The sequence below is a fragment of the Toxotes jaculatrix genome, chromosome 17 (genome assembly GCF_017976425.1).
Source record: "Toxotes jaculatrix isolate fToxJac2 chromosome 17, fToxJac2.pri, whole genome shotgun sequence".
NCBI classification, from domain to species: Eukaryota; Metazoa; Chordata; class Actinopteri; family Toxotidae; genus Toxotes; species Toxotes jaculatrix.
The window spans coordinates 6,330,609-6,347,979 of record NC_054410.1 but is presented as its reverse complement, the minus strand read 5'-3'; the positions used below and the strand labels follow the sequence as shown (position 1 = coordinate 6,347,979).

Genomic DNA, 17,371 nt, shown 5'->3' with positions numbered 1-17,371 from the left:
AGAATGAAATTCGTTTTCATTAAAAAATTGGCACAGATGCACCTGTAGACATGAAAAATTTAATGCAGAGGTCCATAAATAAACCCAAAACCAGACAGTTTCAGGAATTTTTTTTAAACTTTATTCTCTCAAAATGTATTTGATATTTCCTGTCAACATTTTTGGGGGATATTTTACATAGCTAGAGAGTACAAAATGCAGATTAAAAACCACTGAACAGAAAAGGCAGGTAGGGAAGAAGAGGAGGAATAAGCAAAGTGGAAGGAGGTGACAGAGTAGGAAGTGTCAAAGTTTGAGATACCACAGATATAGTGACCAATAAAAACGAGACTGAATACATGTGATGCAAGTTTCCCAAACCATTTCAAGGTGTATTTATAACAGAAAAATTTGACTACTGGTACTTTTAGCACAGACAAAATGTTCTGCTGGCCCTCTGCGCTCGGAAACATCTGTATTACTTGTTTGTGACGCCCATGAGAAAATAATAAATTTAATAACTATGTCGCTGCTTTGAACATGTAAATAACCTCGAGAGAGATCTTTATGATGCTACCAAATTTCCTAGAAAACTCTTGAGCTGAACAGTCTCGTTAATCTTTCTGCACCTGGCTTCCATCATTTCAATGAGGTCACTTGAGTTATATCGTAGTTCAGGGTCAGAGCCCACAGTACAAGGCAAGACGGCTGTGTGTGTGTGAGTGTGTGTGAGCCACCATCCTGGTGACCAGTTTTTATATTTATAAATGTAGTTCCATATACTGTATATACTCTATATTCCCTGCGTGCATATATCAACTCAAATGTATTCTTCTATAATGGCTTTATTGTCTTATACTCGTACCAAATTCTCACTTCTTTATTTCTTCCCTAACATTCAAAGTAAAGACACGTTCCCTCAGCTCCATACTGCTACTGTATGATCCTCGCCTTAGATAGAGAGAATGCCTGGTCCTGTTGTGTGGTTTGGAAAAGCAGTCAAGATTCATCTGACCCACAGTTTGTCCTAGACTTTGGTTGGTACTGTAAAAAATTGAATAGTGGTCCAGGCTTTTTCTGATAAATAAAATCTAGCTTGTGAGACTAGAGGGGTGTTTTATAAAGCAAAATTACCAGGTAAACAAGTCTTATTTCAGAAAATACAGCCTATTTTTTTTTTTTTTGTGAGGGAGGCTTAGATAAGCATGGATGAATAAAAAATGGGCCCCTGGGCACAGACACATAGAAGGCTCACTATCCTTCAGCAAGACCCCTAGACTGAAAGAGACAAAACTAATGCGGCCAAGTTTGCAGCTTTGTGTCACTTTAATGTCATTTTGCATCTCTTTGTAGTCGTTTTATGTTTCCTAGTAGTTGCTTTGTGGTTGTTTTGATTTGCTTTTTGTTCATCTTGCACTTTTGTGTTGATTGACTATCGAACTAGAAATGCAAACTGTCTCTTCGTTGACCACCTTGGCTCCTGGGCCCACACGTGGTTGGCTCATTAAGTTATGCATCCATGTAAGTTTCAGTGGAAGTTAGTCTGGTCGGGCCAGTTTTCAGGTTTAACTTTATGCTGGAATTACAACTTAAGTTTCTAAAAAATATTATCTTTATTCTTTGCTACAAGTAAATGACTTGGTTTGGGTCCTTTCAAGTTTTTTAAATAGCACTGCATCTTGTTGACACATTAAAGGACCAGTGTGTTGGATTTAGTGGCATCTAGAGGTGAGGTTGCAAAATGCAACAAAGTGAATACCTCTCCCATCACCCCTCCCTTTCCAAGCAGGTGTTCTCACACGCCCCTTTTTCTTTCTTGTGTTGCGTGTTTGTTTCTTGAATTGATGCGAGCAGTGCAGTTCATAGGTTCGCATTTTTCAGACCTGGATTTCTGAGTCACCTTTATGAAACACCCCTCAGGTATAACCAACAGAGTACACTTTCATGTGTTACTACAAGCCAAAATTGAAGACAAATAAGGCAGGTCAAGTTGGTCTTGATTGAAGGTTCAAGAACATCACAATAGCACCATATCAAACTAACATAAAACATACCTCATGCATCTGTAGATATACTGTATATGTATATATGTTAAATGTTAATGAATAGATAAGAAGTTTAGGGTTTAATACACAAGTGTTGAATATATTTCAAGTTCACAGAAATAACTACTGCTACAGCTCAGTTGAGAATATAGTCTATATTCCAAACAGGCTGATCGTGGTGTCATATCTGCTCATATGTCGTCAGTCACCAATTTAAAATCTCAACAGTCAAACCCTTCACAGTGCATAGAGCGTTTAGTTTGCATACCGGCAATTACACTTGGGGTGTGTGTGTGTGTGTGTGCGCGCACTGTAAAGCACTGCACTACGGTTTGCTCATTACCAAGTCTTTACACCGCATTTACAAAGCTTTTTAAAGCCCGTTAAATTCACTCTAATTCTATGAGTAGCATTTAGTGCACCAAATTCAAACAGCACAGTATTACAGTTCGCAACCATTTTATAAGGCAAAATAATAAAAGTACGCTTCAGTACTCTTGAGTCACCCTACGTTCATTACAGGCCTTCATATCGTACACAGCTGTATCAAAGCATGCCTTACTAAAGCAAAAAGTAACACAAGAGAAGTTTTACAAACATTCTTTGGTTGAGTGTGAAAGGAGCATTCCTGTGCTTTAATTTAATGCTTTGAATTTGGCATTTGTTAAAGAGAACACAAAGAAAAAAGTGGACCTTAGCAATGAGACACTGACTTAAATACAGGCAGAAGAGCAATGGCTTTAACCTAAACTACAATATTTATGTTAATTCTCACAAAATAATATAAAAAAATCTAGTGATTAAAAAGCTCGCTCAGACTGATTGTACACAAATACTACTTTCTCTTTGCAGGTTGCCTTGGCAACCCCCCCCACTCCTGATGGCCCTCCCATCTCCTTTCACTTCTTCTTGGCAAAGCGACTGAACTTCTTCTCCTTGTCTTTCTTGGCAGAGCTGGGCTCAGGGAGGGCAGCTGAGGAGGAGGGAGGGGGCAGGCTGTGGGTTTTGGCCCCTGAGGGCCCCGACGCCTCCTCCGCTGCCAGGGGCTGAATGGCCTTCTCCATGGCCTGGCTCCAACGCTGGAGCTCCTCCTGAAATGAAACACAAAAACACACACACACCACAGCTTACAAAGGGAAGTTTAGCTCCAGTGGGACAGTGTGTGTTTTTGTCTCTTGGTCTGTTTGAGTAAATGGTGGTCATGCTTTTAAAAAATGAAACTTTTGGAAGAGCTCATTCATGGAAATATATATATAAAAAAGAGCCTCACTCACTATTTTAATTTGTAAAACTTAATGATCTCCATAGGGTAAACCTCACACTGGTGGTAATTCAGAGAGAAATGTGAATAACCTTATTTATGTCAGTTACTTACATGAATAACCTTGAAAAATTACTTTACAGGGGCCAGGATGTCAAACTGTAACTGCTTATAAAATGAAATGTAAATATGTATGTTCCGTATGCAGCGCTGTACCCCGTGGCCACTGCTTTACAGGGTCAAAGATTACATGATTACATACTTTTAGAGCAGCCAAGTCCAGAGTAGGCAGTCTTGTGTGATTAACGGAAAGCTGTTAAAAGTTATTCATTGTTAACTCTCGGTTGGTTAAAAACTCACCTCGTCTTTACACTGGAACAAATATTCACTGCTGTCGCCAAGACTGTGAGAGAGAAAGGAAAGTGAAGTTAAATTTTTTTGTCTGAAGAAATGCTAGAGGAACAATTTTTGACAATGAGAGTAAAATAAAGAGAAAATCAGATTCCCCGAAATTCCTGTACGAAACTCAAATTTTTCAAATCCTTAACTAATCCTTTAGTGCTAAAACAAAATGTGTCTTCCATTTTGAGCCAAAAAATGTAATCCAGAAATGATTTATCCAAAATTAATGTGTGTTACATAAAGACTTAAAGAGCTCAGGAGGGTTAGTTTGCATTATGCTCCGATCTTTTCAGTATTTTCGATTTAAGGGCATATTTTGACCCTTTGGAAAATAGGCTTATTCACTTCCTTGCTAAGAGTTACACAAGAAGTGAGAAATCAAATACCACTCTAATATCTGCTTAGCATAAAGACAGGAAAGATGGAGAAACAGCTAGCCTGGCTCTGTCCAGTGGTTAAAAAAAATATTATCTCACTAATCAACATCTAACTCTTGGCAAGAAAGCAAATAACCATATTTCCCAAAATGTCAAACTATTCCTTTAACAGTGAGAAAAACTGAAGATGGAGAGGATGGATCCTCACCGTAGTTTGGCAACATGCTTCTTTTTCTTATAGTTGGTGAGGATTTCCCAGCTGGCGTTACTGAGGGACAGAGGGTCTTCACCATGATATGTCACTCCATGCCCAAAGCTTTTGGCATCCTTATAGGCTGAGAGCTGACCTGGCTTCAGCACACAGTACAAGTTGTTCCATGACCTGAGAGTGAGGAGGAGGGACAGACCGAGGACTTTAATATTGATCCATTCAGGTGGATAATTTCTCACAATAATGCAAAATGAATTCATTCGATTAAATAAGAAAAAGGAGAGCAGTAACTCACAGCTCTGTAACAACTGTAAATGTTAATCAATTTTTATCAAATTGTATCAAGAGGAACGAGGCCAGATTCTCTGTAAGAGACCTGTCACGTGTTTGGGGAAAAAAAGCAAAACTTTTTTTTGGTTTGCTTGTGTATAAACAAAAGTTGACTTGCAGCAGCATTGCTGCAAACTGGATTTGGATAAAAGCACAGATACTTCCATTGATATTCCATTGATAACATTATCTACACTAACTTTAAATTGAGAAGCAGATGTTAATATTTTTGGTTTTGCTGCTGTTTTTGAATGATGCCTAATGTCACAATTATCAGACGCTGTGAGGCTGCAGGACTTTCGTCAGCTACTTGTCTGTAGTAATTCAGTCTCACATCTGTCCAAAACACAACCTGCTTGTAGAGATTTATTAGCCTTGTTTCCTGACTAAGTTAATTGTTTTAGTTAAATTGGCTTATTTGGTTTTATATTTAATATATTTATCCAGAAATAAGCATAGTCCTTTCCTTGGGATTTAAGTGATTTATTATTCCCCAGAAGACTCGTTGCATAGTAATGGTGTTTCAGTGCAGATTGATTTAAAAAGTTCACAATATGTGAGGTTATTTACATAAGCAAGTTTTCAAACATGCTAGTAGATTTTACTAACTTACAGAAATTAATGTAAGCAAATTAATGCCTGGGTAGTAGAGTGCTGTAAAGACAACATTACATAGTAAATGGGCTTAAACAGTAATATAATCCTTGTTATCTACCTGTTTGAAGCCTTCTTTCCTGAGCCCTCCACATCATGTTTGCGGCTCAGCAGGCCCTCCTGCAGCACAGTCTGGGCTCTGAGGGCCTCCATGGGCATGGTGGCAGCCCTCTCTGGTTCTTTCGGGGTCACTACTGAGACAGAGGGCTCCAGCTCCAGAGAGCCACTCTCTCTCATCTCTGACTCTATGGGTACAGTGGAGTCACCAGCCGCCCCCTCCAGCTGACCTGAACTGGGTTCAACCGCACCAGAACCAGACTGGAGGAGAAAAGACGGAGACAGAAACCAACAGGGACAGAATGAGACGGGCGAAATCAACCTGCATGTTTACAGAGGTGAGCAGAGCAGAGTGTGCCCTTGTGCATCTGTAATTATTTTTAAAACATTCCAGTATGCTTGAACAGAGGTCACATTATTATAAAGTAGAGAGGACATGAGCAGAGTAAAAGTGTAGTTACTTACCAAAGTTTGTTCCTCAATAGTGTAGAGTTGAGAAGATTCTTCTACAAAGCCTGTGTCTTCTCTCCTGGAGGAAAGAGGGCAGCATGGGGTCTGCATTAGAGACCTTTAAGAGCAGCAGGTGAATATGAGTGTGTGTGTGTGTGTGAGAGAGACTGTGTGTCACTACTTGAAAGTTAAAAGGACAAGGTTGAAAAGACCAAAGCCAGCGATGTGTTTGTCTGCCTCTAAATACTTTTTGACTTCTCCAACCTTTTCTCTGGCTCTCAGATTCAAGCCCCAGTGTGTGTTCCTAGCGTGTAATTCTTTAAAATGGGTCATGAATGTATATTTTCTTTTCTTTTTTTTTTTTTTAAAGGCAAGCTGCTTTTTTCTGCCTTGTCTTCAGCTGCAGATTTGTTACACTAGTGAGTATTTAGGCAGCAGGACAGCGTATGTGGGATTAACTCAAAATAAACTCCAGTGCTCGTGTTAATGGCCACAACGGAACATGTCAGCCAGTGCAGTGGTGTGGCTCACTGATTTGTGTTTTTAATTTACGGACAACAGTGGTGCTCTGTAGCAGAGAGGAATGAGGCTCATCAGGCTTTAGATACACTGATAGTACTTGCTAGCATCAATTCATTGGTGGCTTTGGTCTTTTCATTTGTTGACCATAAAAAAATAAAGAGTATCACACATATCCTTTCCAGAGGATGATTGTTGACAAATTATTCTGTATGCACAGTATGTACGTCTGTGCATATGGTGTATTTATGCATGTATAGTATATACATGAATGCTTGTGTGTTGTTGTGCATGTGTGTGCACCTGCTATCCTTATCTGAGCGCTGCTCTTCTTTAAGGAACTGCTGCATCTCCTGTTGCTGCTTCCTCAGCTCCAACAGCTCCAGCTGCAACACAGCATTAAATTGGAATCAGTCTCTAATTCATTATGTGCTCTAATTTAGTAAACGAAGTCAAATACATGACTGGCATCATATTCAGATATCATTCATATTCAAGTTCTTGTTTTTTTTTTTAAGCGATTGTGATTTTTAGCAATGTTATGCAGTGTTATGATTCATGTATTTGTAATCAAATTATTGTCAATAATGTCTGAGATTTCTCCGTACTGTAGTGAGTCGCTCCAGTGCAGAGAAGCGCTCCTCCCAAGTGGCAGTGGATTTCTCGAAGGCCTCGTGCCTCTTCAGGAGTTTCTCGACCTCATCCACAGTGTGGCCCAGGTCCTTACTGGTCACGTACGGCTCCTGGGCGATCAGCCAGGCCTCCGCCACCGAGGCGTCCCGTGCAAACTGACACACCTCCAGCACTGGATTTAATGAAGACAGGGGACATGGTGAGCATTTTAAAGTATAAGCATTTTAAAAATACAACCTTTGGGTTTTCATAAACCAAACCAGTATTTGAACTATTCTGTCTATGCAGTCACACCTCCTGTTTGTGGACAAAATGCTGGTTATCCAATAAATCTTGGTTTTATGGTTAAGGTTAGATTTAGGTTACATTAAGTTTAGGGTTAAGGTCAATGATCTTCATTATGTGGTAATTTTGGAAAGTGAGGACATTTTTTAGAAGGTGAAGACATTTTGAGAAATTATGAAAGTGGAATTTGCATAAAGTGAGACTGTTACTATTAGTCAGACTATTTTCAACTATTTGCAAAAGATGAGTAGATTGTTAGCATTAGCATTTAAAAGAAGATGAAAGGAAGTGCCGGTACAGGATTTGTTTTTAGGTTTGAGTATGGACCAATAAGGTGAGTGTAGTTTTACTCACAGAGTCTGAGCCAGTCCCATCTGTCGTCCCACTTGAACATCATCTCCTTCCTTTTCTCGATCAGCTGCGCCAGCTTCTCTTTGATCTGACACAATCAGTTATACAGTCGCAGTTACATATCAGCATTATTAAACAACTCAGCCCGAAGACTGGCTATTATCCTCGAAGAATTTGTATTGTGAAGTAATTAACCCAACGTTAAATTCAAGCCGGGGTCAATTGCTCATTTAAATTCTTTTGGCTCTTCCATTTCTAATTAGTGTTTGCTTTATAGTCTCCCTGATGAGTGTAAGATGAGTGGAATTTTTTCTTTCGTGGCCTTCCAATTGGTTCCATTGTGCCAGACAAGAACAATCACTCCCAGAAAAGTAATTAAATCTAATGAAAGCAGCAATTTGAGGCCCAGCTGAGGATGAAAAGAAGCTGTCTTTGCTGCTGAAGCCTCACCTCAGCAGAGTCTCGGTGCTTGCGTGTCAGCATGGCCTTGCCGAGGTCTATGCAGTCTGTGAATTTGGCTCCCCTGGCCTCAATCTCTGAGCGGATCCCCTGGTGATACTTCTGCAGGAGCTCCACGGATGAGACATCCCTGATGCAGAGGAGGGATATGAAATAATAACAGGTAATGCATGAAGTTTATCTACCTCTGTTGGCAAGAACTAGAACTGCAACAATAATAATGCCGTTCTGGCAAGTTTACTATTTCCTGTATCTAATACAAAAATACTGTAGTTATGCAGTCTATCTTTATACTAGTAAAATAAATAGATAATATACAGCTTAAAATATTGTACTGTATGTTTTTTTTTTTGCTCTAAAAAATGAATTACAGCTTTTTTTCTGCATTGGGACAATTTTAAAAAATCACTTATTGCACCTTTAATAATCTGAGAAAAAAGAATATGGGAAAGATATGGGAAAAATGTTCTCTTATTTATTGGATAACATATACATGACATGATTTTTACAGTTGATGCCTTTATCTGCAGTGTTGTATATGTATCTTTAAGTACAGAAATAGGCCCCCCAAAAAAAAACTGAACGTAAATTACAAGTTAAACAATTACTCAAAGGTCAAGGTTTGACTCAGGTCTCCACTTAGAAAAAAAGAAACTCAAACACAAAGGGCACAGTTTCAAGTTTGTTTTTCAGTTGTCTCAATCTGATTTCTCTTTGGAGAAAAAAAATTGTCCAAGACATACATTTTATGGAATGGTTCGCCAACAGATGTCTGAGGTATGCTCACCTGGGTTTCTCCTGAGTCTCTATCTGCTGAATGATGCTCTCCATCCAGGCCATCAGGTCTCGGACCATGGTGAAAAAGCGGAACTTCTCAGCTGTGTCTACTAGTCGTGCCCTGCGGCCGTCGCAAGCGTCCAGCAAGCCCTTCCATGCTTCCACCACCTCCCGCTCTGTGGCCTGGATGGCGTCGGCCTTGTCCCCTGCGTACTGGGCATGAAGCCTTGCAGCTGTCTCTTGGAACTGCTGAACCTGGAGGGAGGAGAATCAGGACTCAAATCACTGCAGTTAATTTGAAAAAGGAATCAATTACATTATAAGTAAGTACGAAAGTAACTGGGAAGGAAAAAAGACACCACAGTTTCTCACAGTTTGAGAAAAGTTTTCACAGTTGCCTTACTATTGCAGCATTCTAGATATGAATCATCAGTGTTTGCCTCTCGGCCCCTGCCTGCTGTGCTCCTTCAGAGCAAAAAGACTGATCCCCTGTGTTGTACCTGTTTGCCTAGAGCGGTGATGTCTCTCTCAAAGGCAGCATGCATTCTGTGGAAAGACTCAGCTTTGCTGAAGTCCTCTCCCACATCATCAGGCAGCTCTTTCTGCTTCTCGTGGATCTGAGCCACCAACTCCTTCCCATCATCAAAGTACCTTAAAAAAAAAGTTGATCGATCACTCACTGTCTTTGTCTCTGTGTGTATTATCATCACAACGTCACCCTACTTACTATAAACTGTTGTTAACATATTCAGTTTGAATTCTTTGTGACATTGTTATTGCATCCAGATGTTTTTACGGTTTGATGTCATTAGTCAAGCCACAGCATAAATACTCTCGCTATCAATATCATTCTAACTTGTTTACAGGATCAGACATGAAAACTTGATGGCATCAGTCCGGATAACTGCTTGTCCTCATGCTCATTGTCTGGTACATCAATACTGTTTTCCTTACTTGAGCAGGTCGTAATTCGCTGTGAGGAGCTGAGCGCGAGTGTCGATGAGCTCCAGCAGATCAGCCCAGCTGTCATTGACACTGTCTTTCCACTCTGCCATGGTGGCTGCCTCGCTGTGGCCAGCTTCGATCAGCTCGTCTATCGTCTGGTTGACAGTGTCCACTCGTTCCTGTCCCACCATCCCCGTCTCCCGCGCAAACTCTCTGAACTTGTCCCTCAGAAGCTGAAGGGAAAAGATAGGTATGTTAAAAAAATTAACAGAAAAGAATAGTTTTAGTGTGAACTGCGCTAATCATGTTTGGTCAAATGTTCACTAAACCTGATTGTCTATGATGTATGTGCGAGATCGCTTGTGTGTGTGTGTGTGTGTGTTTTTGTGCGTATAATACCGTGACGTGATCCAGGTCCTGGCCCATCTCCTGAGAGGAGGCCACCACGTCTTTCTCTGCGATCCAGTGCTCCAGGTCCTCCACCTCTCGGCTCAGCTGGAAGTGGTGGTAGGTGTGATCCAGCTTCTTCCTGCGGTCTTCTGCCAGCTCCTTCAGCCCTGCGTACTGCTTATCCACCTGGCCCTGTCGCCTGATAATCTCCTCACTGCAGACAGGGTAAAGGGAGAGGATGAAGGAGAATGAGATGCAGGAAAAATGAAGTCAATGAGCAAAAGGGCAGGGTGATTGGATTTACGTTTACCCTAAATGAGGTATGTGATTAGGGACACAGGAATTCTCATACTTTACATACTTGTCTCTCATCACACAAGTGACTGAGACAACAGGAGGGAATTAGCATCGTTGCAATGAGAATTTTTTTCAGTAAGTAAGTAAGTAAGTAAACTTTATTTATATAGCACTTTTCACAGATAAAAGATCACAAAGTGCTTTACAATAAAAGTGCAAAGTGCCATAAGATAAAAATTAAAATAGGACAATTAAAATAACACTACATAAATACAACATTAATAAAATAATGTAAAACCAAACCACTAAAAAATAGCATAAAAACAAACCAATCAATTATATGTATATATATATATATACATACATACATACATACATACACATACACACATATATAAGCAAGCCACCCAATCAACTAAAAGCTTTCAGTGTGTACATCAATTTTTTTTAAAAAGCACACACCCATCAGGATGATCCTCTGCAAACATCTTTTGGGCACGGTCTGCCAGCTTCTGAATGGAGTCGGCATAGTCATCCACCGCCTGCTTAAGGATCATGTGGCGCTTTAGCATCAGCATGGCACTTTGCTCTTCCTGGAGAGATGGAGGAGGAAGAGGAGCAGGACGAGGAAGAATCAGGAGTAGGAAGAAGAAAAACGGCAAGGAAATTATGCGAAAAAGGGACAGGAGGCTACACATCAAAGCAAAACAAAATACTCCAAATGAGCTCTCAATAGAGGTTGCCACTTAGAAAAAGCGTGTCAACTTAATTGAAGAAAACCCTAACCATGTAATCATGTTAATGCATGCAGTGCCACTTGGTATTTGCACAACATGATATGCCTTGTTTTGATTTAGATAATAAGATTCGTTTTTCAGACATCTGCTGCCACTTTCCTGAGGTAATCAGCCTGCCTCCGTGTCTTTCACGCACGGTGTCGTTTCTGCTTCTCACCTTGGCCTTTTCATCAGCGATCATGTAAAGCTCCTGCTCCCCTATCCAGGCTTCAGCCTCATCTGCGTCGTTGTAGTACTGCTGCGCCAAGTTGGAGCCATTCAGCCTCTCCCGGCGCTTAGCCATCTCATCCTGCAGCCGGGCCCACGCCTCCTCCAGCTCCTTTAGCTGGTCCGTGATACGCTCTGCCTCCGGCCTGTCCTCTGTGCTGGCGGCGGCCGCCATCCTCCTTCCTCGCTCCAGAACTTCGTCCATGCGAGGCTGGTGGCCCTCGATCTCCCTCTGTAATGTCTGATGGACAGAAAACAAGACAAGAAAAGGTGAGTGTCAAGCATCACCATAGAGACAATGTGATAGAGCTTAGTGTCCAAGTGGCACTAAATTTACTGATAGTTGATTAATGCCTTTTGCTATAAACCATTGCTGCTTTTCTTTTTCATGTATCACCGTAAACTGAATATCTTTTGTTTTTTGAGTAGTATAAGAACCAAACAAGCAATTTGAAGATATCACATTGGGCTCCATTAAATGCAGCACTAAAAGTTACGATTTACAGCTAACCGCATCATATTTCCTACAGGGGATGCCTACCTGGTTCTTCTTCAGCAGCATTTGCACAGTTTGAAGATTGTGGCCATGCTCTTCTGACATTGCCAGGGGCATCCTCTCCTCTATCCAGAGCTGAGAGACAGGAAAGAAGAGGATGGCGAAGGAAAAGGAGTTTACCACAATAAAGAAAGAAAAGAGTAGACACTGGTTTCTTTTTTGAAAACAGCCTCACAGATCTCAGATTTGTACCAGTATTTAAAAAATGTTAGGACGGACTCAATTATATTGATTTTTTTTACCCCTTTCCAAAATGTCTCCAAAACTCAAACAGTAAAAATCCTTCTTTAAGCTGTCTCCTCCACCTGACTAAAGTGGATTTAGGTAGTGAAACCAATAAGGGATTAAAGCTTTTACCCAGATTCACCTGGAGAGTCAATTTCATGGAGAGAGCTGGTGGTCTTACTATCTTGCACACTGAGTGTACATACTGTAATTGAAAACTTCATTTCCAAATTAATAAGTTATTATTTTGGGAAGGATAAAAAACACCCCTTGAAGTTCAGGCTTCAATATTTCTAAAAATTTAAGTCCCAAAGGGTGTTATCTGGCTGTCATTCAAAAACTAACATTAATCCAGCTCCTTTAAAATCTAACACTCTTTATTCTAATTTTGTGCTATCAATCATTTGTGAAAGCAGGAAGTTTCAACACTTTCATTTTGCTCTGAAATTGGATCCATGCTTACAAGCTCATCGGCCAGGTCTCTGTAGAATTGATGGACAGCCTTGGCGGCCTCCAGCTTGCCTTTGCGCTGAGCCAGAGGTGTGAGGAGCTGCTGGAAGTCCCTCTGCAGGGCCTGTTGCTCGGCCTCCAGCTCCGACTGATCCTCCCTGCCTCCGCCGTGCTTCCTGACGGCCTCCTGGAGCTCCTCCAGCTCCCTTCCCCGGTCACGCACCTGGTTCTCTGTCATCTGGCACAGGCAGATATGATTAGAGAAAAAGATGAATAGCCTTTCAGAAAGCCTAATCAGGATATAGTGGAGGGTAAACTCACCTAAAGTTAGTTTTGCCTTTTTATATGTGAAACTGAGCTTAATCACGGTTTTAAATCTCTGATTTAGTTAAAGTTTTACCAGTGCTCTACCGACTATAACATAATTTAATTTAACTTTTGGGGTTCTTGTTTTTCTTTCTGACAAATATGATGTTTTTACACATTAAGATTTAGATTTAAGATTTTTGTTTGCAAACAAACATAAATACAGATCCAGCACAGATGCTCATTCACTCAAGGTTAATCCTAAGAAACCACATAAGCTAACACTTAAACTATAATTTATTCACTCCCATGGAGAGATTTAACCCAATATGATTTAAGACCTGAGGAATTCAGTCACAGGAAGCATAGAAATTTTATACAGCATAATGCTACAAAGACACAGACCTGATGCTTCTTGAGTAGGATGTTGGCACTGGTCAGGTCTTTAACATCCTCGTCTCCGCTCTGTAGCTGCTGCTGCAGCTCACCAAGCCACTTCTTCATGTCAGCCAGGCTCTGGTCAAAAAGCTCGGAGCGGTTGGCATCAAACAGCAGCCGGGCCTTCTCCTGGGTGGTGGACTCCAGTTTGTCCCACAGCTCGTGGAGCTTGGCCAGGCGTTCCTTCACAATGGGCTCAAACTCAGGCTTGGACTCCATGAGCTCCTGACCCTCCTGTATCCACGAAAACACACAGAGAAGAAAACATTGGAAGGGGGAAAATACTACACGGTGTTTTACCTGACTTTGTAATTGGGGATGAACGTAAGTAAAAAGGGTAAAGGTAAATGCAAATATCTACTGTAATATGCATCACAAATGCAATAATTTCATAAAATTTTGTGCTAAAATGTTTTATAAAACAGACAACAAACCCGTTCACCCAAATTACAAAACGTAATTTTTTTTTTAAATTCTCGATTGCATTTTAACTTTTTAGCACAGCTTCTCTGCATGGGACAAATGAAATCTCTGAATCTTTAAATCTGTTTTGCTTTCTAACTCACTATTTTTCTTGCTTACTGTACAGTCCTTCTCAAATAGTGGGGCGCACCCCCCCTTGCATCGCCCCCGCCCCCCCCCCCCCCCCCGGCATTATCATCGCACCCATAGACTGTATAAGACATGGAGGTAGCACCCATGACGTCACCCATTGGTTTCGGGGAGTCGGTTTTGTCACCAAACCATGGGAATTTGAGCTTGGATTTTAGTGGGACTGTACTTTGAATGTTTGGCGAAGAGGCGGTTACTCTACGGGTCAGCCGGCCGAGAACCCAGCCATTTGGCAAGGAGCAACCGAGCTAGCCTACGGCTAATAAGCTAGGCTAGCAAGCTAAGCGGCAGCTACATGCAGCTACATAAACCACACATTTTTTATGACATTTTCAGGTCATACTAAAATATGACTTTTTTTGGCCGATTTTGACGCCTTACTATACTATGACCATTTTTATGACATTTTGAGGTAAAAAAAAATTTGACTTTTTTTGGCCGATTTTGACGTTTTACTATACTATGACCATTTTTATGACATTTTGAGGTAAAAAAAATTTTGACTTTTTTTGGCCGATTTTGACGTTTTACTATACTATGACCATTTTTATGACATTATGAGGCCGTTTTAAAAAATGACTTTCTTTGACCGATTTTGACGCCTTACTATACTATGATGTTTTTTATGACATTTTGAGGTCAAAAATTTTTTTGACTTTTTTTGGCCGATTTTGACGCCTTACTATACTATGACGTTTTTCATGACATTTTGAGGTCAAAAAAATTTTTGACTTTTTTTGGCCGATTTTGACGTCTTACTATACTATGACGTTTTTTATGACATTTTGAGGTCAAAAAAGTTTTTGACTTTTTTTTGCCGATTTTGACGCCTTACTATACTATGACGTTTTTTATGACATTTTGAGGTCAAAAAAAATTTTGACTTTTTTTGGCCGAAAAAAACGTCTTACTATACTATGACGTTTTTTATGACATTTTGAGGTCAAAAATTTTTTTGACTTTTTTTGGCCGATTTTGACGCCTTACTATACTATGACGTTTTTTATGACATTTTGAGGTCAAAAAAAATTTTGACTTTTTTTGGCCGATTTTGACGCCTTACTATACTATGACGTTTTTATGACATTTTGAGGTCAAAAAATTTTTTGACTTTTTTTGGCCGAAAAAAACGCCTTACTATACTATGACGTTTTTTATGACATTTTGAGGTCAAAAAAATTTTTGACTTTTTTTGGCCGATTTTGACGCCTTACTATACTATGACGTTTTTTATGACATTTTGAGGTCAAAAAAAATTTTGACTTTTTTTGGCCGAAAAAAACGTCTTACTATACTATGACGTTTTTTATGACATTTTGAGGTCAAAAAAAATTTTGAATTTTTTTGGCCGAAAAAAAAACGCCTTACTATACTATGACGTTTTTTATGACATTTTGAGGTCAAAAAAAATTTTGACTTTTTTTGGCCGATTTTGACGCCTTACTATACTATGACGTTTTTTATGACATTTTGAGGTCAAAAAATTTTTTGACTTTTTTTGGCCGAAAAAAACGCCTTACTATACTATGACGTTTTTTATGACATTTTGAGGTCAAAAAATTTTTTGACTTTTTTTTAGCCGAAAAAAACGCCTTACTATACTATGACGTTTTTTCTGACATTTTGAGGTCAAAAAAAATTTTGACCTTTTTTGGCCGATTTTGACGCCTTACTATACTATGACGTTTTTTATGACATTTTGAGGTCAAAAATTTTTTTGACTTTTTTTGGCCGATTTTGACGCCTTACTATACTATGACGTTTTTTATGACATTTTGAGGTCAAAAAAATTTTTGACTTTTTTTGGCCGAAAAAAACGCCTTACTATACTATGACGTTTTTTATGACATTTTGAGGTCAAAAAAATTTTTGACTTTTTTTGGCCGAAAAAAACGCCTTACTATACTATGACGTTTTTTATGACATTTTGAGGTCAAAAAAAATTTTGACTTTTTTTGGCCGATTTTGACGCCTTACTATACTATGACGTTTTTTATGACATTTTGAGGTCAAAAAAATTTTTGACTTTTTTTGGCCGATTTTGACGCCTTACTATACTATGACGTTTTTTATGACATTTTGAGGTCAAAAAAATTTTTGACTTTTTTTGGCCGAAAAAAACGCCTTACTATACTATGACGTTTTTTATGACATTTTGAGGTCAAAAAAATTTTGACCTTTTTTGGCCGATTTTGACGCCTTACTATACTATGACGTTTTTTATGACATTTTGAGGTCAAAAAATTTTTTGACTTTTTTTGGCCGAAAAAAACGCCTTCCTATACTATGACGTTTTTTATGACATTTTGAGGTCAAAAAAATTTTTGACTTTTTTTGGCCGAATTTGACATCTTACTATACTATGACGTTTTTTATGACATTTTGAGGTCAAAAAAATTTTTGACTTTTTTTGGCCGATTTTGACGCCTTACTATACTATGACGTTTTTTATGACATTTTGAGGTCAAAAAAATTTTTGACTTTTTTTGGCCGAAAAAAACGCCTTACTATACTATGACGTTTTTTATGACATTTTGAGGTCAAAAAAATTTTTGACTTTTTTTGGCCGAAAAAAACGCCTTACTATACTATGACGTTTTTTATGACATTTTGAGGTCAAAAAAAATTTTGACTTTTTTTGGCCGATTTTGACGCCTTACTATACTATGACGTTTTTTATGACATTTTGAGGTCAAAAATATTTTTGACTTTTTTTGGCCGAAAAAAACGCCTTACTATACTATGACGTTTTTTATGACATTTTGAGGTCAAAATTTTTTTTGACTTTTTTTGGCCGATTTTGACGCCTTACTATACTATGACGTTTTTTATGACATTTTGAGGTCAAAAATTTTTTTGACTTTTTTTGGCCGATTTTGACGCCTTACTATACTATGACGTTTTTTATGACATTTTGAGGTCAAAAATTTTTTTGACTTTTTTTGGCCGATTTTGACGCCTTACTATACTATGACGTTTTTTATGACATTTTGAGGTCAAAAATTTTTTTGACTTTTTTTGGCCGAAAAAAACGCCTTACTATACTATGACGTTTTTTATGACATTTTGAGGTCAAAAATATTTTTGACTTTTTTTGGCCGAAAAAAACGCCTTACTATACTATGACGTTTTTTATGACATTTTGAGGTCAAAAATTTTTTTGACTTTTTTTGGCCGATTTTGACGCCTTACTATACTATGACGTTTTTTATGACATTTTGAGGTCAAAAATTTTTTTGACTTTTTTTGGCCGAAAAAAACGCCTTCCTATACTATGACGTTTTTTATGACATTTTGAGGTCAAAAAATTTTTTGACTTTTTTTGGCCGAATTTGACATCTTACTATACTATGACGTT

At 39.0% G+C, this 17,371-nt stretch overlaps 1 protein-coding gene across 3 annotated transcripts in view; it reads right to left on the bottom strand.

Annotated features, from left to right (window-relative positions):
- Positions 1-45: 45 nt before the first annotated feature.
- Positions 46-17,371, bottom strand: part of sptb (spectrin, beta, erythrocytic) — a 60,353-nt gene continuing 43,027 nt past the window's right edge. For all 3 annotated transcript variants that reach the window (XM_041060572.1, XM_041060571.1, XM_041060573.1), the window contains 18 exons: positions 13,369-13,635; positions 12,671-12,895; positions 11,968-12,057; positions 11,377-11,667; positions 10,885-11,015; positions 10,135-10,339; positions 9,745-9,968; positions 9,291-9,441; positions 8,801-9,045; positions 8,005-8,143; positions 7,558-7,642; positions 6,894-7,090; positions 6,589-6,671; positions 5,782-5,845; positions 5,321-5,577; positions 4,273-4,446; positions 3,646-3,688; positions 46-3,115 (listed from right to left, as the gene is read on the bottom strand). In XM_041060572.1, the coding sequence (XP_040916506.1) occupies positions 2,924-3,115; positions 3,646-3,688; positions 4,273-4,446; positions 5,321-5,577; positions 5,782-5,845; positions 6,589-6,671; positions 6,894-7,090; positions 7,558-7,642; positions 8,005-8,143; positions 8,801-9,045; positions 9,291-9,441; positions 9,745-9,968; positions 10,135-10,339; positions 10,885-11,015; positions 11,377-11,667; positions 11,968-12,057; positions 12,671-12,895; positions 13,369-13,635 (3,063 nt within the window). In that variant the 3' untranslated portion in view covers positions 46-2,923. The remainder of the gene's footprint in view (positions 3,116-3,645; positions 3,689-4,272; positions 4,447-5,320; positions 5,578-5,781; positions 5,846-6,588; positions 6,672-6,893; positions 7,091-7,557; positions 7,643-8,004; positions 8,144-8,800; positions 9,046-9,290; positions 9,442-9,744; positions 9,969-10,134; positions 10,340-10,884; positions 11,016-11,376; positions 11,668-11,967; positions 12,058-12,670; positions 12,896-13,368; positions 13,636-17,371) is intronic.